This window comes from Rhamphochromis longiceps, linkage group LG12 (genome assembly GCF_057381845.1).
Source record: "Rhamphochromis longiceps isolate RC_006_pf linkage group LG12, R_longiceps_female_GT1.1, whole genome shotgun sequence".
Classification (NCBI taxonomy): Eukaryota; Metazoa; Chordata; class Actinopteri; order Cichliformes; family Cichlidae; genus Rhamphochromis; species Rhamphochromis longiceps.
This window is the reverse complement of record NC_140568.1, coordinates 2,341,814-2,363,978: the sequence shown is the minus strand read 5'-3', so window position 1 is coordinate 2,363,978 and position 22,165 is coordinate 2,341,814. Positions and strand designations below refer to the sequence as shown.

Sequence of the window (22,165 nt, the reverse complement as noted above, 5' to 3'; positions counted from 1 at the left end):
CTGGAGAAATCTCTCTGCATAAGGGACAGGGCTTAAAATCAATATTAGATGCGTGTGATCTTCAGGCCCTCAGGCAGTACTGCATTAAAACAGTCACGGAAATCTGAACTGTAACTCAAAACCTCAGCTTTATTGCTGGCATAAAACAAAACATAAACTGAGCAATGGCAATGAACGTGAAACACTGACACGAAAACACACAGGCATAATCTGAGGATACGACGCGACACCGAGCATGGGAAAACACAGGGCCCACACACACAGGGCAACAACGGGGGAATCGGCAACAGGAGGGAGACACAGCTGGGAGAGACCAGGGCCAACGAGACAGGGGGAACAAAGCTGCACACACCAACACAAGACAAAGACCTCCACAACAAAACAGGAAGCATGAATCACAACTCAGAGACACGGACCCAACACAGAGAGACAGAAAACGACACATGGAACTAGACATATACTAAGCAGACACAACCGAAGAACAAATCCTAAACACAAATAAACAGAAACATGAAACTCTAATAATAAACATCATAATCATCATCATCATCATCATCATCATTAACACAACAAGAGAACAAGAAAACAATCCCTGATGCAAAATTAAAGCAAAACATAATAAACTCAAAATACTGGGTAGAAACTGACCCAGAACCGTGACAAGTGGAGGAAATAATTATTTGATCCTCTGCTGAATCTGTATGTTTTTCACTTACAAAGAAATGAGACGTCTCTTTTATGGTAGTTTCATTTTCACTGAGAGAGAGAATATCAGCCAAAACCAAAAACACATGACATAAAAGTTATGCACTGATTTGCATGTCAGTAAGTGAAATGAGTATTTGATCCCCAAGAAAATTATATGAGTTAGTACTTGGTGGAGAAACACTTCTTAGCAAATATAGCAGTAAGGCACTTGTGGTTGGTCACCAGATTTAGACACGTCTCACGGCCGCGGTATGACGAACGCGGCCGTGACTCTGGCAGACGAGCTGAACACTTTCTATGCTCGCTTCGAGGCTGCAGCTAAGGACTCCAACGATGCTAGTGCTAGCGGCGCTAACGGCTGCAGACAGGAAGATACTGCCAGCACTGGAAACGTGCTCGTCATCTCCGAGCATGAAGTAAGGAGAGCCTTCAAGAGAGTGAACCCCAGGAAAGCAGCAGGACCAGACGGCATCCCAGGTCGTATCCTCAGAGACTGCGCATACCAGCTAGCTCCTGTGTTCACTGAGATATTCAACATCTCTTTATCTCAGTCGGTGATCCCCACATGCTTCAAAGAGTCCATCATTGTTCCTGTCCCGAAGAAACCCCACCCTGCTTCTCTCAATGACTATCGCCCTGTAGCCCTCACCTCAGTAGTGATGAAGTGCTTTGAACGCCTGGTCAGAGACTTCATCATTTCTTCACTACCAGACACACTGGACCCACTACAGTTCGCTTACCGTCCAAATCGTTCCACAGACGACGCCATCTCTCATCTCCTCCACACATCACTCACTCACTTGGACACTAGAAGGGGGAATTATGTTAAAATGCTCTTCATAGACTACAGCTCTGCATTTAATACCATAATTCCCTCCACACTCACCACCAAGCTGGAGCATCTGGGACTCAGCTCATCTATGTGTCAGTGGATCTCCAACTTCCTAACTGGCAGACCACAGGCAGTAAGGATGGGTGGACATGTCTCAGCCTCCACCACTCTCAGCACTGGAGCCCCCCAGGGGTGTGTTCTGAGCCCCCTGCTGTACTCTTTGTACACATATGACTGCGTGGCCACTACCAGCTCCACCACCATCATCAAGTTTGCTGACGACACCGTCGTGGTGGGCCTGATCTCTGATAACAACGAGACGGCCTACCTGAAGGAGATTAGGAATCTGGAGAACTGGTGCCAGAGGAACAACCTCCTTCTAAACGTCAGTAAGACAAAGGAGCTGATAGTGGACTTCAGCACTAAGCAGGAGAGGAACTACCAGACCCCCGTCATCAACGAGTGCCCAGTGGAGAGAGTGGACAGCTTCAAATACCTTGGAGTTCACATCACGCAGGACCTGTCATGGTCCTGTCACATCAACACCGTGGTGAAAAAGGCCCGTCAGCGTCTCTACCACCTCAGACGCTTGAGAGACTTCCAACTGCCCTCCAAGGTGCTCAGGAACTTTTACTCCTGCACCATAGAGAGCATCCTGGCGGGAAACATCTTAACCTGGTTCGGGAACAGCACCATGCAGGACAGACGAGCTCTACAGAGGGTTGTGCGGTCAGCTGAGCGCACCATCCGCTCAGAGCTCCCTGACCTGCACTCAATCTACAGCAGGCGGTGCTGGACCAAGGCCAGGAAGATCGTGAAGGACCTCAGCCATCCCAACAACAGACTGTTCTCTCTGCTGAGGTCGGGAAAGCGATTCCGCTCCCTGAAGACCAACACAGAGAGACTGAGGAGGAGCTTCTTCCCGCAGGCGATACGGTCTCTCAATCACACCACCACACAGTACTGACCCACACATACAGTTCTTACACACACACTGGACTTTCTGGACATTGTTTTCACTTCATCACTTTAAGCATATTTGCACTGCACAAGACATAATGTGGATTGCACAACACTGGTCACTATATTCTTCATTTCCAGTTAATACTTGTACAGCTGCTGTTATTGTGTATATATATATTTATATTTCGTCATACATTCTTATATAGTTCTATACTGTGTATTGTGTATTTTGTTGTACAGTTATTTCATTTTTAACTTTAATTTTTATATTTTGTTTTATTCCTTCCTTGTTAAATTTACCCTTTTTAATTTTTCATATTTATTTCCTATCTTAATCATAGCCTTTTCTTTTTTTTCTTTAGGTCACGAGCAGTTGTCTAAGCATTTCACTGCATATCGTACTGTGCATGACTGTGTATGTGACAAATAAAATGTGAATTTGATTTGTCTCAGGAGGTATTCCAGCCGATTCCTCTTTACAAACACCGTCTACATCATTTCGGTTTCTTGGCTGCCACTTGGCATCTCAAAACTTCAGCTCCCTCCACAAATTTTTGACCGGACTTTAGCTGCTCCTTTGTTGTCGGTATGTGCTGCTGGTAAAGTTTCTGGGCTGCCTTTCCTCATAACAGCCATCCCTCAAGATTCTCTCCATTTAAAGCAATGCATCATCAGGGACTATAACAGCTAGTCCTTTTACTGAATCATACTGGGCATTAGCCTGGTGAGCTGACAGGATTTTGGGTTAATAAGTCAATTGAAGGGCCATTGTGCATCAGCCCTATAAGCGTTGACAGCAGTCCAGTCATTTATTTTCATTACTGACATTGTATTGCCCAGTCAAGTCTCTTAATGCAACTGGCCCCTTGCCTAATTTAATAATCATTCCAGCCTTGTGCAGATCTACAGTCTTGCCTAGAATAGTAAAATTCTTCGACACCTTTTTCATTTCTCTATGTGCTTTCTGCATTTAATCATTAGCTGTTAGTAATCTCTGGCTGTCTTCCACAGCCTGTCTTTTTTTCTGTCTTCCTCAGAGATGGGCAGTAACGCGTTACAGGTAACGAGTAAAGTAAGGGATTACTATCGCAAAAACGGTAATTAGATTACTGTTACTTTCCCGTAGGAACGCTGCGTTACTGCGTTACTAAAACCGTGATTTTTTGCGAGAATGTCTCATGACAGTGACGTAAGCGAGTGCGACGTTCGTGACAACAGCTGTGTGCAGATCAACAATGGATCATATATCGAGTGCAGAGAGAGTATGAGCGTGCAGCGTTTAAAGCGTGGAAGCACTGACCTTACTTTGAGTTTGATTCCATACAAAGTGACAAAAACATTAGTGTCCGCTGTGCGTGGGAAGAAAACTTCTTTTTACAGCGAAAAAACCCCTAAACTTCCAACAAGCACCTAGTAGCTACGACGTAACGGGAAACTCACAGAGAAACTCGCGGATTCTTCCACTGACCGCTGTACACCTGCACCAGGGTAAACCTCTGCCTGCCCCACTCCTGCTTTACAGGTGAAAATAGAGCAACAGGACCGCTGAGTCTTTGACTTTATTTATTTTCTGCTGCGTTTTACTTGCATCTATTTGAAAGACTGAGTGTAAACACGAAAAAAACCAAACATTTTATGTGCTGGAATGTGCAGAAAATAGGTTTAAATGTTAAACTAATTTCTTCCAGTCAGAGAATGTTGCATATAATTAAATTTTTGCTTGATGCATAAAGTTAAAAGATTAAAACTAATAAAACAAGTTTTAAAAAGAGACGTTTCCATTTGATTACATTTTGTATGATGGATTATGTAGAAAAAGTAGAATTGGGCTGAAAGATCTATCACTTTATCACCTCTTCAGGTTGTAAATCGTGTTTTTAAAAAGTAACTAAGTAACTAAGTAATTAATTACTTTTGAAAATAAGTAATCAGTAAAGTAACGGGATTACTTTTGGGGGGAAGTAATCTGTAATTAGTTACTGATTACTTTTTTCAAGTAACTTGACCAACACTGGTCTTCCTCGCCTCAGCCCAACCAGTTGCTGTAGACGACTGCCCTACTTGACAATTCTGGCTCAGGGATAAAATACTTATTTCACTCAGTGTCATGTAAATCAGTTAAAAAAAATTATGAAGTGTGTTCTGACTGAACTTGCTGTTGACTCTATTAGATGAAAAGATATTTTTTGGCATTAGCAAACTGAATTACAGGTTCTTGTGAGGGGAAGGCACATGAACACAGGAGTAACCAGACTTTCTGCATCTTTGAGAACCTCACCTCAACTGTGCGTCTGACTGGAGGAAATAGCTTTAGCACAGTACTACTGCAGTATCAGTACTACTGCAGAATAAGACAATAATCGCAGTCTTTGGAAAATACTTTTACTACGCCATGTACTTAAAACTGTCAGACATAAAGTCGTTGTAATGTACGACTGCTGGCTGGATTTCTTGTTGTTGGTTAGTGATTTTAGCAGCCTTTGTTACACAAGCACCACCTCGCAGGATGACACAATAGAAATAACTCATTTGGTTTTCTTCTGGCTGCCTCCAACAGTCCATGTGTGTCAGGTTAATTGTACAGGTACAGTAAATGTAGTGTTTGAAGAGTACACAATGTGAATGGGTGAATGTGACTTGTAGTTTAATATGCTTTGAGCAGCCAAGAAGACTAGAAAAGTGCTATATAAGTTCCAGTTTAACCAGTGGTTTGCTTACAACCTGTAAAATGCAGTGTATGTTTCTTGCCCTTCCTTTTTGCTGTTGACACATAGTCAGTGCAATGCCACTGGATAAACCTCAGAGCAGAAGATGCCTGTTTGATGCAGGAAGTGTACTGTGAAGGTGAGGAGATGCTTGATGCTTGTAAAAGCTCGCTGACATGATGCACAAAGCCACCTGATGAAATCTGTCTACAAAGACAAACTTTGTGGGTGGATTACATGAGTAGCACTAATGTTTTACTAACTTTGAAGTACAATAATGAAACAGATGCCCCACTTAACACAAAGTGTTCTGTAGTAAACATAAATAAGGCCCATACAGTAAAAATGTCTGCCACCCTGCTGCTGCTGCTGAACTCTCTCTGGCAAATGCTTGACACTGCTTACGTAAATAGGCTTCTTTTAAAAATGGCTCTATTTGCATGACAAAGCCCGATGGTTTCAGGGTGGAGGGCAGAAGGAGAGGGAGGAGTTTGAGTCTGTCGCAAAGAGGAGGCAGGACAGACTGGGATTGTTGGACAGATGCACTGGGATCGCCAGCTCTCTCCCAGTCAGGAGATCAGACTGCACTGCAGGGTATATCGAACACTGTGGTTGAGGTATTAGCGGTACTCGTCTGGATTTGGGTTCCATTATCCGGTGTAGCTGGATCTTGTTCCCATATTACCTCACACTACTTTTTGTACTGGTTGGAGGAAAGAAGGGATTTAACATCTCCCATAAACTGGGAAAAAATTGAATATTTGCAAACCAGCTGTGGAAGAGTGACACATGCTTGCCACCAGCACTGTCATGCACTGCTCACAGCAGCATCTGAAATGTTTATGGCTTAAATGCTCATAATCAGTGGCGTTTATCTAGATTTAGCAGAAATATAATTCATAATTGCACTGGTGACCTGAATGGTTTATTACAGCAGAACGCTACACTGGCTTAGAGATGATGGGAACCCTGCTTACTGGACTCATACTCTTCCTGTTTGAGGTAATAACCTTCTCATTTTTCCATAATGATTTAAATTGATACAAATTATTTGATGTGTGATTTTTTCATTGTTGTTACCTTTTTTATGTAAAAACAAAAACCCCAAACAAACATTTAAAACATGGAAATCCAAATTATTTTAATTTGGTATTTTGGTGAACTGGTTTCCTTTGTCCTGTAGGTGGGATGTGAAAGTGAGCCGACACATGCCGTGCCAGAAAGAGTAGAGGGCTCAAATGGTGAGAATTCTGGCTTCTCCACTAAAGGCTAAATAAAATCTCTATATTATCCATGTTTAATGAAACTTCATGTATATGTCTGACTTTCTAGGAGAAACACTGGTGTATCTTACACCACACTGGGCTTTCCAGCTGGTCAATGACTCGCTGTCCTTCTCTAGGGCCGACAGCTTCTGCAGAGGGCGGTTTAGCTCTCTCATCACCTCAGACCAGAAGGAAGTTCTGGAGCTGCTTCGGCAGGCTGGACTTCATTCCTCCGTCTGGGTCAGGGATTCCAGCAGAGTAGCCTCCAAGCCTGTGGCGCTCTCCCAGCAGTGTGAGTGAAAACGCAGTTTTAAGCTGCAGATTTTTGTTTTGTTTTGTTTTACGTGAAACACCTTTTTGGTCTCATCTTTCAGATTTGCAGTTCTCAGCTCTAAAGTTTCCAAAGGAGTCGCGTGACGGCTTTGCACACGTCAACAAGTCCTTCCCAGCCCTCTCATCTGTCAGTGTTTGTGTTCGAGTTCAGTGGGACCCATGGTGGAGTGAGGTGTCGACCATATTTTCCTACGCTGCACCTGTCTTTACCAATGAGTTCCAGCTGCGAGGCCAAGCAGACATGCAGGGTCGCATTTTGCTGGCGCTCATCATCCATGGGAAGCACCTACCATACAAGGCATCCTTCCCAAATGATGGTGCGTGGCATCAAATCTGTGTCACATGGCAGCAGAGTGGTGGCCACTGGGCTACCTATGTGGACGGAGACAGGAAAGACACAGGCTCAGACACAGACACTTCCAGGGATATCTACGGTGATGGGATTCTGATCCTGGGGCAGGACCAAGACTCTTTTGGCGGGAATTTTACAGAGCCTTTCTTTGGAAATATAACTGACCTAAATGTCTGGAACATGTCTTTGGAATCACACCATGTCCGTCTGCTAAATGAATGTTCACCAGTCACCCAGGACCTGCTTTTCAGTTGGAACCTTGAGCTCCTTAGTAGCCACCCTGTGGTCAAAGAGGTGCAGGCCCGATTGTTTTGCCCGGGTAAGATGACTCCTTTTAAAATCTATAACTTAAATTTATTCTCTGCTAATAAGAGCTGTTGTATGTTGGTATACTTTGTTGGCCTTGTCAACCTTGCTTTGATGATTTTTGCTCTACTTTATGAAGGAGAAATACAAAGTAAAGTAGATTTTTTAAAAATATGCACAATGTCAGACGGTTAAAGTCAAACTGCCTTGAAAGCTAGCAGAGAAGTGTAATAATTAGACAGTGTTCAAATTTAAAAATGAATGACAACTAAAAAAATAAAAAATGAAATATAAAATAGTCCCAGGTAGCGCAAACTATCCAGTAAACTATAAAGATTTGATCTAAAACTGGTAAATATTTAAAATTATTATAGGTTAGTTAGAAGTAACAGATAAACAAAATGTCACAGCTAAAACAGAATAACATACAAGCAACTGAAAGACAAATAAATTATGAATAAATAGTTAAAAATGTTAAATAATTGTAACAGCTAAACAGCTGTGATGAGTAAGTAAATTTAAGGTTAATAGGACAGCTAAACGTAATCTGTGCATTTTATTAAAGAACTGCAAAAGCTAAAATAATGACTAAAAAGTAATTATGTAAAGGTTAAGCTGGCCACGTGTAACACAGAAATAAAGCTGAATCCACTTCATTCAGTTTGATCTACTTAGTGGCAATTCACAACAAAAGTCAACCTGGTTTGGCCACCAGGCTGACAGCCTAGCTTACAAGAACAAATAAACAGTTGAGCTGACAGTAACCCATGTAAAAGGTAGTCATTGGATAAAACAGTCAAGGGGCTGAAATAGTTACTTTTTTAAGAATGCGACAAAAAATACTTGTGTAAAATAACAGTAAACAGTTAAAATTTCACTGATGTATAGTCACCAGTAAAATTAAACTATGAAAAATAATTACATCCTGTTATTCTAACTATGGAGGAACTGATTCTAACTGTACTGTCTACACAAAAAAGAAAATCTTTATAACTCTTTCATGTGTTCTTACACAAAGCATCACAGAAAAGCCTTTCTGTCACATTCTTACTTTAGTATAAAACCAAAGAATTAAATTTATACAGGAAAAGTCTGGGATGCTTCCAGAACGAGCAGAAAGAAAGTGTGCAGGGAGGGCTGGATGACTGCAGGGGATTCCCAGAGCTCAGTCAGTGTGTGGGGGGGCGGCTTGGGAAGGAACAGCTCCTAGCAGTGTTGACTACTCCCCCATATTTCCTCTTACTAGATCTGAGCAGTTTTTTTTCTTATCAGCACTAAGATAGGTTTCATTTGTGTTTGCACATTACCCAGATGCAATTTGATATAATTTAAAACCATTATTCAGTTTTCTGCTTTAATCAAATGTCATACCCTGTCCATTAATTCTCACCTAACAAGGCTTCAGATATTTTTTTCATACTAACTCTTGTCTTGTGTGACCATTGGTACGTGTTTGCAGCAGTGCACCAGCAGGTGGAGCTACAGGGCTGCAGAACATTGCAGGGCTGGTCAGCTGAGCTTCCACAGTTGGGTCTGACGGACTGCCTGGATCTCCTGCCTTTCATCTGCAGGAGCAGCAGAGGTGAGCCTCACAGGCTGTACGCTGCAGAGGTCTGGTACATGATGTGACTTATTTAACCTTCCACCAGTTTAAGCCATTTACAGTTTTTTTCTGAATGCTTAAACCCTAACTGTGATTCTTACAGCACAATTTCTAAAACTATTAATACTTGTAGCAAAACCACTGACTGAGTGTGCAAAACTAAAAGCACAAACACTGCTTTGCACTCAGTTTGCCATTTTGTAACACACACTTTGCAAACCTGTAGCTACAATCCACTGCACAGCACTCTCTTTGCAGAACTGTAAACACAACTCACTGCTTTACACTCGATTCCCAAATGATCAACACACTCCTAGCAAAACTGTACACATTTACGGCCATTATTTACAGTATTTTGCCAACTGTCTGGCACACTGCCACATGTGGAAACTGTTTTAGATAATTAGTTCACTTTGCAATCAGCCTAAGCACTATAATACAGGTAAGCTGTGTGTGCGGAGTACAATGGAGGGAGCAGGAAGAGTGAGAAGTAGAGGAGGCCGAGGAAGAGGACGTGGAGGTGAAGAAGTAGGACGAAGAGGACGACAAGGACAAGGAGGAGCAAGAGGAGGACGAGGAGGGGGGAGAGGACGAGGAGGGGGGAGAGGAAGGGTAAGAAGAGTAAGAAATAGAATTGCTGATGACATCAGAGCTACAATAGTGGACCATGTAATCAACCGTGGAATGACCCTGAGGGAAGCTGGCCAACGGGTCCAGCCTAACTCGAGCCGCTACACTGGAGCAAGTACCATAAGGACATTTTGAAATGAGAGTCGGTGAATACAGTCACTTTGCACTAAGATCTGTAGCACTGCCGTATGCTAATGAGAAACACAACAATACCATAGATGTAAAAATATTGAAATTGTTACTTTACAGAGTTGCTAGACGAGCAGATGCTGGGGCAGAGGAAGCATGTTCACTGCAGACCAGATTGCAAATAATCCTATACTTGGAAATAAACACTTGTGTTTGTTTTGATGTGTGTGAATAAACAGCAGTACTTGAAGTTTGGATCCCTCTATGCTTATGGATCTATGACAGAAGTATGAGCTCCAACTGACATGGCCTATTGTGCACAGAGAAAGCAAAAGCCAGATGTGTTTTTTATTCATACCGTCAGTGTGCAGTTGGTGCATTGTGTGCTTATTAATGTGATGGCTTGTGTGTACTGTTTGATACAGAAACACCATTTTTACAAAGGTGTGGAGAGTTACAGTTTTTTCTGATTGCTTACAGTTTTTGCCCACTGCTTGAACACATTTTGCAAAACTCCGCTCTCTGTGCCAAAACTGTACACACAAGTACACATGACACAACACTGGGAAATATACCATTCACATCTGCACCAAATTGAAACTCTACTCCCAAAACCTAAACTCTGCTGTCAAAACCTGACATTCCTTTGTCAAAATGTAACTCTGTTGACAAAATGACACATACTTGCATCATATGCAAACACTTACAGAGCAGGGGGAACACACTAGTCTACTTTATATAAAACACTGCAGTCTTTGATTTCCATTGTTCATTCAGAAGGCACATTTACAGGAGACACATTTTCAAACAACCAAAAAAGCAAATAGACCTACTCAATATTGTACATTGCAGTACCATGAATTCAGATAAAGCAAAAAAAACAACAACAACAACAACACAATAATACTGCAATAGAAAAAACACTATACTGTAAACACAAAAAACCATGACAATTGTGCATAAGTGGGCTCATGGATCCTGCCGTCTGTTGGGGTCTGGCCACAGGACCTCAACAACATCGCAAGCAATGTCCTCTCCCGCTAGGCACCGGGGAAAATATCCTCTTGCATGTCGAAACCATCCATGGATTGCTGTCACCTGAATGTCGCCGCAGGCCTGTTCCATTAACTGCAGAAGAGGCATGCGGGCATGTCGTTGGCGGTCATATACTCGCCATCTCCAAGCCGAAAAAAAATTCCTCTATAGGGTTCAAAAATGGTGAGTAAGGGGGCAAGTATACCACTTCAAGTTGATTGTGGTTGGAGAACCAGGCCTGGACCAGAGCAGCCCGATGGAAACTGACATGATCCCATATCACCACAAACCTGGGCTGATCTGCTCTGTTCTGTACAACTATATCATGGAGAGCATCTAGAAATGTGAGTATATGTTGGCTATTGTATGGACCTAGTATTGCATGATGGTGCAGAAGCCCTCGAAGGCATATGGCGGCACATAATGTGATGTTTCCCCCGCGCTGCCCTGGGACGTGCACAATTGCCCTTTGGCCAATTACATTACGACCCCGTCGTCTTGTTTTGCTCAGGTCGAATCCAGCTTCATCAATGAAAATGTATTCATGAGGCTGTGCAGCTCCATCCATGGCCAAGATTCTCTGAAAAAAAGGGGAACATATCACTGTACTACAGTGCTACACATACAGCACCCTCACCCCATCACACAGGTACCTGTGTAGCTCTCAGAATAGATCCATGTGGTACTGATATGGTACATATTCAGCTGCTACTGGACTTCACCAATACTCTATTGTAAATGTAAGGGACAGTTACACGTACCCGTACATATTCAGCTCGAAGTCGCCTGTCTGCAAGTATTTTCCGTCGTAGCTGGTGGAGACGGATGGCATTGTCTGCCCTCACTAGGTCCACAACGGCAAGTTCCTGCTGTTGTGTGAACAGGCGTTGGCGTCCTCCCCCAGAAGGTCTTCGAGTCATTCTGGAGGAATACAACCACATATTGTCATCGGTTTGCTTATTTTTCTTACAGTACTTTACTGTATGTACTGTGTCATCCACTGTACAACACTGTACTTCAATATAAGGAATCAGCCACTTTGGCTGAAAAAGGAGCATTAGCACCCCGTACACTTGATATGGTGATGTGATATACTGTAGAACAGTGCTATAAAACCATCTGAGTAGAGCAGAAGGTATGGAGGTGAAGACATACCTGTTTTCTAGTCGGAATGTTCGTATTACAGATGCCACTGTGAAGCGGCTTAGATGTGGGTGGACTCTCTGCCCAGCTTCCCTCATAGTCAGGCCATGGTTGATGACATGGTCCACCAAAGTTGCTCTTATTTCATCAGAAATATGGGTCCGTGCATGGCCTCTTCGGCCTCCTCCTCTTCCTCCTCCTCCTCCTCCTCCTCCTCTACCTCTTCCTCTTCCTCTTGCTCTCCCTCCATCCATGCTTGCAAAGTTCTTGAAATGGCTACGCTGAGGGCTTTTTGTAGTTGGCTAATTGGTGTTTGGTTTTGCAAGTAAGTGCCTTCAGGTGTGTATTTGAGTGGTTGCAATTACCCGATGTGTTTTGTATTTTGGATACATGTTTTCCAAATGGCACCCTGAAATTTCATTTTGTGAGCGAAGTGTCTTATGTATGAAATGGAGTGTAGCATGCAGGACCATGTGTGTTGCATAAAGGAGTAGGTGTGTTGCATAATTGGAACTGGGGTGCAAAGCAGCGCTTTTGTTTAAGGTAGGGGTACATGTGTTTGAGGTATGGTAACAAAAGCTTCAACTTGTGTTACTTTAGTCTAGGCATGGGTTCACGGTGTTCAAGCAACGGGCAAAAACTGTAAGCACATTTTTTGTAACTATTGGCTAATTTTGCCAAACTCTTCACACAAATAAGAAAACCTGTCACCCAATCATCAAAACATTGTAGTTCTCTTGCAAAAGCAAACACAGCTAGATTAACTCTTCACACCTTCGTAAAAATGGTGTTTCCGTATCAAACAGTACACACAAGCCATCATCTACTAAGCACACAATGCGCCAACTGCACACTGATGGTATGAATACAAAACACATCTGGCTTTTGCTTTCTCTGTGCACAAGGTAGGCTATGTCAGTTTGAGCTCATACTTCTGTCATAGATCCATAAGCATAGAGGGATCCAAACTTCAAGTACTGGTGTTTATTCAAACACATCAAAACAAACACAAGTGTTTATTTCCAAGTATAGGATTATTTGCAATCGCCATAATGACTATATGGGTTACTTGGTCTGCAGTGAACATGCTTCCTCTGCCCCAGCATCTGGTCATCTAGCAATTCTGTAAAGTAACAATTTCAGTATTTTTACATCAATGGTATTGGTGTGTTTCTCATTGGCATACGGCAGTGCTACAAATCTTTGTGCGAAGTGACTGTACTAACCGATTCTCATTTCAAGATGTCCTTATGATGCTTGCTACAGTGTAGCGGCTCGAGTTAGGCTGGACCCGTTGGCCAGCTACCCTCAGGGTCATTCCACGGTTGATTACATGGTCCACTATTGTAGCTCTGATGTCATCAGCAATTCTATTTCTTACTCTTCCTACCCTTCCTCTGCCCCCTCCTCATCTTCCTCTCCCCCCTCCTCGTCTTCCTCTTGCTCCTCCTTGTCCTTGTCATCCTCTTCATCCTACTTCTTCACCTCCACGTCCTCTTCCTCGGCCTCCTCTACTTCTCACTCTTCCTGCTCCCTCCATTGTACTCCGCACACACAGCTTACCTGTATTATAGTGCTTAGGCTGATTGCAAAGTGAACTAATTATCTAAAAAAGTTTTCACATGTGAAAGTGTGCCAGACAGTTGGCAAATTAGTGTTAATGATAGCCATACATGTGTATACTTTTGCTAGGAGTGTGTTGGAAATTTGGTAATTGAGTGTTGTGCAGTGAATTGTGCCTACAGTCTTGCAAAGTGTGTGTTACAAAATTGCAAACTGAGTGCAAAGCAGTTTTTGTGCTTTTAGTTTTGCAAACTCAGTGAGTGGTTTTGCTATAAGTCTGAATAGTTTTAGAGATTGTGCTACAGGAATCACAGTTAGGGTTTAAGCATTCAGAAAAAACTGTAAGCAGGGTTGTTCACTTTTACAAGAAAACTACAATGTTTTGCTGATTGGGTGAAGAGTTTTCTTATTTGTGTGTAGAGTTTTGCAAAAATAGCCAATAGTTACAAAAAATGTGCTCAAGCCATCAGAACAAACTGTAAATTTGAGCGTTGAAATCAGGTCAGGGTCACATCTTTCCTGTTTGCATGCAACTTTCAGCTGTGTTGGAAACATTTTGACACATGAGCTGTAAAGATGCTTTGTTAGAGGAGTTGATGCTGTACTCCTTCAAAAAACAAAACAAAACCATGATGACCATGAAAATGATCCTCCATGTTTTCTACACTGACTTCCTACACTGTATCCCCCCCCCCCCCCCCCCAAGTTTCTTCTAAATGTTGATCAAAAGAATTGATCTAAGGTAAAAAAAAAAAAATGGTTTCAAGCAGGGTTGCTGGAGTTACAGTCCTCGACTGAGCATTAATACTGAGTAATAAAGTCTCAGTTCTTTGCCTCCTGTAACTAAATCACACTATCTGAGCTCTAAGTACGGGAGGTCACTTTTGATTTGGGTTTAGTGTTGTACTCTCGGAGGTTGCAGCAGGCCCAGGACTGAGTAATGATCTGTGAGCAGCAGTGCATGCTGCTCTTACTATATATCACCTACATTCATGTCATATTGTTTTTGGCACAGAGCGTTACCTGAAGATGAAGCAGATGAGTGACTCTCAGAGCTCTCAGCCCACTGCTTTCATGAGCCAGCTGATGAAGCTCTCCAACCAGAGCCAGGTACACTTCTACATGTTTTATATGTTTTATAACTGCACTGCATTTTTTATATCTTTATTTAAATCTAGTAACATACTTTGCATTGAAAAGTATCAGGAGACTGGTTCCAGAGCCCACACCGTGGGTTGAGGTGGACTTTATCTAGCTGGGACCTTTCAACTGCACTAACTCAGGCTCCTTCCACACCAGAGAGGTGACATTGCATGTAACAATTGCTAGTTCTGGTAGACAAGGATCGGTCCGCCAGGGTCTCTGCCCCTAGCCTCCCCTGGCCCAGAACACATTGCACCCAACCCCTAATGCGCCCCCTGAGGGTGGTGGGTCTACAAGAGGGTGGGCTCATGTCCCTTTTTCAGGCTGTACCCGGACTAATGGCTTGCTACCAGACACACACCCTACCCGGGCCTGGCTCCAGGACAGGGCCCCGGTAACCCTACCCGAGGCAGGCAGACAATTCCCTTGATCTCTGCTCATAGTGGGTCTGAATGACTCTTTGTCTGGTCTCCCCTGGTAGGGAGACGCTACCACAAACCCCTCCACCACGATAAGGGAGCGATTCACGGAGGGGTAACTGCAACATATGAAAATGAAATATTGATAGTGTGTCAGTGATATACAGGTCATGCTATCATTAGGAAATCAGACTGTTTTTTCTTTTTGTATGCTTTTGTGCAGTTAGTGTCTCCTGCCAACTACATGAATCTGCATTTTTTTAAAATGAAAAATAAATCTGAGATGACGCTGACTAATAACACAACTGTTATTTTTCACCTCCTAAACACATTGTGATCATATTGTTATTGTGCTATTTATGATAATTGTGACAATAATTGTGTCCAGACTGTATCCAGACTTTTTAAATTTGATTTCTTATTCTTTATCAGGCCTTTTCCACTTTCCAACAGGAAAACACCAATAAAAACACATGAACTCAACCTGATGTCACAGAAAGTTATTAGTAAATATTAATCACACTAAAAACTCAGCGTCGCTGTGTCCTCTCCTAGCTGATGCTGCCATCAGGGCTGAGCAGCCTGGCCCAGGCATCTGCCCTGCTTGACGTCTCTGTCCAGGCCCTGGAGGACACCCGGGACGAGGGACTGCAGCCAGCAGACATGATGTCCCTCATACAGCTTCTGTCTCTAACTGCAGACGTCCCCTCACAGCCATTTACCCATGACACTAACTACAGCCAGGACAACATACAGGAGCTCAGCCAGCACTTCATCAGCTTGGCTGACAGCATCATCAGTGAAGAAGACACCTTAAAGTGGCAAGCCATCAAAGAGGTAGTTCACACGGAGTGACTCTGATACTGACTGTGTGTTTTTACCTGCAGTGTCGCAATATCAGAAGTTTTTACACAACCTCAACTTGTCATTCAGACTGTACCAGAAGTGCTTAGAGTTCCTTGTTTTCCTGCCCTGTGGCAGTCCTGGTCAGGGTGTACCGGCCTGTCAGCCTGTGATAGCTGGGAGAGGCTGCAGCAAGCCCGCACTCCAGGATTGGGTGAACAGAAGGAAACTGATGGATAAAGGGTAAATGGACTGATTCTTACATAGTACTTTTTTACTCTACTTGAGTACTCAAAGCTTCATTTACCCTCATTCACAAATAAACACAGTCATCATTCTCTTCAGCATCTTCTTTTTGAACAGCCAGTTCCTCTAAGACCAAAAAATCTTTCCCTCTTTTTGTTATTAGAATAAACGTAAAGGTAGAAGATGCCAAATGATTACTTTCAGGATTGTTCAGGATACTTTTTCTAGTTTGCCAGAATCAGAATCAGAAAGACCTTATTTATCCCCACGGGCCAATTAAGATACAGCCAGGAAAAATGGGATGTGGCCCAAACCATAGCCTACGACAGTTATTCTAAACTTTAGGGATCATGTTCCATCTCTCAGGGAATTAATGCATATTTTGTTTCCAAATGTGTGCAATATATAACTCTACATCTGACCTGATTACTATTGTACAGTCAGACAGAAGAATGTAGTTGTCAGCCTTAACCCACTCTTCCTTTAAGGATCCGAAGCTCAAGTAGTAGGAATAGATTTTCAAATAAATGGAATAATGGCAGCTTCTAAATGGGAAACAAGTCTTTAAGGGTCATTATTCTTTGTATATGCTGAAGAACTGCTGCACAAACTCCTGCTCTCTCGCTCAACGTGGCTAAAATGGAGGCAAGGCAGGAAACGTCTGCTTAACTCATCGCTGATTATTCTGTTTGTTTTGATGTTTAGTACTCTCTATATTTGGAATTAAACCTTTGCTACATGTATTTAAAGTAACTTGAGTTAAAGTAACTAACAAAATAGTGGGTTCACTGGTGATCTGTAAATTCACCGTGGGAGTGGATTTAAGAGTGTGTGTGTGGTTCTCTATTCAAGAGCTGATCCTGATAAATTCAAAATACATTTAGAAGCAAAAATGAATTCACTGTCCTCTTCTATGATGCACACACAGATCGAATTCTGGTATTTCCTTTGTTTGTAAGTATTTGAGGTATGAAGTACTAACTTTTAGAAAGCACCAAAAACACACAGACGTAACACTTGTATCATCCACAGAAGTCGCATCCCTAAATATAAACAGTTAAATATAGATTTGCAAACCTTTTGTTAAGCCTATTGAAAATGTATTGAATTTTATATGCAATTAACATAAAATTAGTTTCAGGGATATAGTCCTGATGAGTACCTCAGATGATTAAAGGGCTTCAAACTCCCACCCAGGGTGCTCAGGAACGTCTACCCTTGCATCCTGAGTTGGAGCATCACCTCCTGGAAGTAGAAACACATCTGATGGAACCATTTGGTCCTCAGGAAGGTAGCTCATTCAGCTAGTTTAACCTCCTGAATCTGTAGGACAGACAGCAAACGTTACGCATCTGCAGCCAGGAGGACAGCAGGGGAACCAGCCACCTTAATAACAAGCTGCCATGTGCGGCTGCCAGGACAGAACGAATGAGGAGGAATGTTTACACTCAAGCCATAACGCTGCTAAATGGCACTGCAACTTAAGCCCCTACGTGCCAATTGTCCTCGGGCAGGGTACTAACCCGATGCATCCGTCAGAGTATAGAAAGGACTCAAGTAAAAAAAAAAAAGTGCTTATGTGAATGAGGCAGCTTTCGTACAATCTTTGAGTGCTCAGAGTAGAAAAGTGCTATAAAACCCAGTCCATGTCACATGACCCAATCCCAGGTTCAACGAGGGGATAATGGCAAGAAAGGAGAGTGCTTGTACCTGAAAACTGAAATGTACTAAAGACGTGTAGAAATTGTTCTAGATGTCACTATGCTTTGCTGAATCTCATAACTGTTGGTACACTTTCTATTATTTATGGTCATCATATTATATTTATATTGATGGTCCATGGGCCACACTTTCAGGACCCAGGCATTACAACCTCACTGCTACGTAAACACCTGTGACTACATTCCCTAATTTGCGAAGCTGCTTTATGCTAAAATAACTTTTTAAACTTTGAGAACTAATTAATTGTACAAGTGGTTCCCTGCCTGCTGCACTTTCCAGAATGAGACAGCTGACTCTTGATTGATCCAGGATTGGTGATGTTTCTTTTCTTCGTCAGATGCTAAATAAAAGATGCTACATGTTAGATTGGCTTTGCCCAACCTTTATAATTTGGTGAAGAGAGCACTGGTCTAATCACTGCTCAGTATCAAAAGATAGGAAGTGTGAGGACCAAGAGAAAGGCTGTTGTCCCACTTACGCTCCAGTGACTGGTTTTGTAGGAACATAGGTGTTATTTTCCTTCAAATCCACCAGAGGACAGTATGCTTCTATGGTTTGTGTTGTTCCAAGAGCTCAACATCAGCTTCAGTGATGAAGAACAGAGCTGATAAATTTAAAGTCTGCCTCCAAGTCATTGCTTAGTCATCCAGATTTTCCCAAATTTTCTCTAATTATTGAGTAAAAGCATCCATGTAACCCTCTTCACACTCGCTGCACTGTGTTTTCCCTCATCTCTGTCACCAGACTCTGTTATTTTTTCCTCCTCTGCTTCTGCACTATTGATGTGTATGGATCTGTATAAAGGTTGCCTTATGACAAGTGTTTCTCTCAGCACTTTGCCTCCCTTCCCCCTCAGAACTCGCAGTGCTCCAAGGCCAACTCAACGCAGACTCAATGATGAGCCATTTAAAAAAGCTGTGCATGTGCTCATCCATAAACCTCCCTCTCTTGCTCTGCTCCCAGCTGTCTCCAAGGCTCAGTTCTTCAATGGGCAAATTGAAATCAGAATGCAGGTTTTCAATACAGACAACAGGAAATCTCTGATTGTGCGCTGCATTATAGGCCCATCCACTGAGGTGTGTACGTGCCCAGTTCTGCTGCAACAGTGTGGGAAACAGTTAAGAGGATAAAAGTACTGTATGAATGGCCATTTTGAGACCTGCCTTCTTTGGTTTGATGACTGCCGTGAGCAGGCCATAGTGGGCACGTGTCACTGCTGCTAACCTGCTCGTGGTCTGTGTTTGAGGTGGTGAACGGCCCCATGGATGTGGTCAAACGCATTGACCACATGGTGACCAGCCTGAGCCCTCGCTTAATGGCAGAGACCAATCACCTAACCATCCGCAGCCCCAACATCAGTGAGTCTATCTCTCTCTCTGACACACACACACACACACACACACACACACACACACACACACACACACACACACACACACACACACACATTAGAATGGCTTAAATGTGAAAATAGAGCAGAGGAATTTGGACACAAAGGTATAACAGATACAGGCATCATCAAGCAGTTTTAGAAAGCTTCTGAAAAAATGCAATTATGTAACAAATGACCTTCAGAAAGATGAGATCTATTCACCAGTGATGACAGAAACACAATAATAGAACATAAAAAGGAGTTTTGTACTGATAATCAAATACACGTTTAACAAAATGATATACTATGACTAACTGCAGAATGTATCTTAGCTTTAATTTTAAGATCGTAGACCTTTTTTCCAGCGTGTATTCATGAACATGGATCATAAGACACTGTTTAACAAAACTATTGAATTAGCTGTTTAGGAACTGCAGCCAGTTCAGTTGACAAGTATCATTTGAGCTATAAGGATGGTTTTTAATGAAATCCACTGTTATTATTCAGACACTTATGGATTAAACTGTATCCAAACGATGTTTAAACTGATCTGTTAGACACTTCCTTATTGCACTGCTCAAATGGTAAAATCTGCCATTGTCCTGTGGATTTTGATGTCCTCAGTGCAACTATGACAATTAAAGCTGATTGGCTACTGCTTTAACAAATTCTCCACAAACAAACAATGCACACCTGTGTACCTGTGTTTATTTTAAAGTTAAGTATATGCCTTCTCGTCTGCTGATGGTCACTTTGTATAGTAATTTTTCACCTTTCTTCACTATGTGACACTAACTTAATATGACACAATATCTGAGGAAACTGAACAGTGCTGATTTTCTAACACTGGAATATTTCTAACATTTTGAGTTATTTTCCAGTGTTAGAAGATCAGCACTGCTCAGTGTTAGCCATTGTTAATCTTCAAAACTGACTAGGTTACTTTTAAACATATAACACTGTCAAAAGTGTTAATTTAACACTCAGAGGTGTGGACCCATATAGACACTCTCCAGTGTTAATTTAACTCTGGAGTTTTTGCTGTGTAGATATGCTGGGTGTATCACTTGGCTGCATGTCTGTCTATGGATGGATCTGTATTCATATAGATATTTAATTTATATTCTGTCTTTCTCCATTAAAATAACATTACCAATCAAATCACTATTGGCCCGCTATAAATCAACACCATCAAAACAAAGTCTTACAGTAAGTCCAAAGACAAGGATGAGACTGGATTAAGTCCCATACAGAGAAGCCTCCAACAATCAGATGACCCCCCCACCCACGAACAAGCACTGGCTGACAATGGAAAAGAAGAATATGAAGAATCACTGCAGAGTGACATCATTTTAACTCGCTCAGCCTGTTACAGCCTGTCCGTTGCTGTCATCTACTATCATCAGATCACAACAATCTCCTCAAGACGCTTTATATTGTAAGGTTGCTTTATATTAACGACCCTACGAAAATACAGAGAAAACCCCAACAATCAGGTGAAAAACAGGAAGAAAGAACTGGGGGACAGACATCTGCCACGATCGGTTTGGGATGAGGAGAAAGAGCAGGACAGAACACAACAGACTGTTAAAGAGAGCCAGGGATTAATTATAACAAACAATTGAATGCAAAGTGGTGGATAAACACAGAGAGGTAGTGAAAAGAGGTGAGTGAAGGAGAAAGACTCGGTGCATCATGGGAAGCCGACAGCAGCCTAGGCTTATTGCACCATCACTAAGGATGTATTCAAGGTCACCTGATCCAGGCATAACTATAAGCTTTTTTTTTTTTTTTAAAGGAAAATTTAAAGCCTAATCTTAAACGTAGAAAGATGGTCTGTTTCCTGAATCCAGATTGGGAATTGGTTCTACAAGACAGGGGTCCTGACAGCTGATGGCATGACAGCTGTTTCCTGTTCTCCTTTTAAAAACCCAGGAACCACAAATAGGATGCAGTCTGAGGGGGAAGTGCTCTGTTGGGGCGATAAGGTACTGTGAGGTGTTTAAGTTGTGATGGGACATGAATATTCAAGACCTTGTATATGAGGAGAAGAAATAAATTCAATTCTTCATTTGATTTAACCAACTGGGGAATAAACAGTGATGGAGACATGACAGACTGGGAAGAAAAAGGACAAAGCACAGATCAGACAGATGGAGGCAGGACACAGAGACGAGACAAAGACAGACTGGACATGAAAAATGGAACAGAGATGAAAGCAAACAAGAACCAAAACTAGAAACATAAGTAACAAAACTCAGATGCTCTCAGACTGAATACAATTCAGTTCAATTCCAAAGAATCAATAACAAACACTGCATGCGGTCTGGGTCTTGGGATAAAATAACATAGTATTTTTTTAATATATACTGACTGGATGAACACATGAATGCAGCATTGGTCGTAGCAATTAAAAAACACGATGGAAAAACAATAAGCATGTAAACAATGCTCACTCTTAGCCTTGAAAAATAAAACATGGAGAAAATAAAAAATAAAATATGAGAGTAAAGTCCAAACTTCACTGAGCCAAATGTAAACATGGTCACTAACAAATTCTCTGAACTTTATTACCCACACCATAAAGCAGCTGACCCCCAACCCAACAATCATATGACCCCCCCAGTTTTTCCCTGTGTGTATTATTGTAGGGTCTACCTTACAATATAAAGCACCTCAAGGTGACTGTTGTGAGTTTGTGTAATTAATTGAATTGAATTGTAATTGAATTATAGAGAGTCTGAGACAAAACTACATGACAACAAAACCTCACAACACAAGGTCGTGTTCAGTTTCCTGTTATCACTTCAGAGTTCTGGTGGAAAAATTATTAAGAAAATGGCAACTGTGTAG

The 22,165-nt window shown here is 42.1% G+C and overlaps 1 protein-coding gene across 2 annotated transcripts in view; it reads left to right on the top strand.

The window, feature by feature from the left end:
• Nucleotides 1-5,751: 5,751 nt before the first annotated feature.
• adgrd2 (adhesion G protein-coupled receptor D2) overlaps nucleotides 5,752-22,165 on the top strand; it is a 56,129-nt gene continuing 39,715 nt past the window's right edge. For both annotated transcript variants that reach the window (XM_085424323.1, XM_085424324.1), the window contains exons 1-8: nucleotides 5,752-6,210; nucleotides 6,392-6,449; nucleotides 6,541-6,765; nucleotides 6,848-7,477; nucleotides 8,924-9,046; nucleotides 14,583-14,677; nucleotides 15,685-15,966; nucleotides 19,187-19,298. In XM_085424323.1, coding sequence (XP_085280449.1) covers nucleotides 6,166-6,210; nucleotides 6,392-6,449; nucleotides 6,541-6,765; nucleotides 6,848-7,477; nucleotides 8,924-9,046; nucleotides 14,583-14,677; nucleotides 15,685-15,966; nucleotides 19,187-19,298 — 1,570 coding nt within the window. In that variant the 5' untranslated portion in view covers nucleotides 5,752-6,165. The remainder of the gene's footprint in view (nucleotides 6,211-6,391; nucleotides 6,450-6,540; nucleotides 6,766-6,847; nucleotides 7,478-8,923; nucleotides 9,047-14,582; nucleotides 14,678-15,684; nucleotides 15,967-19,186; nucleotides 19,299-22,165) is intronic.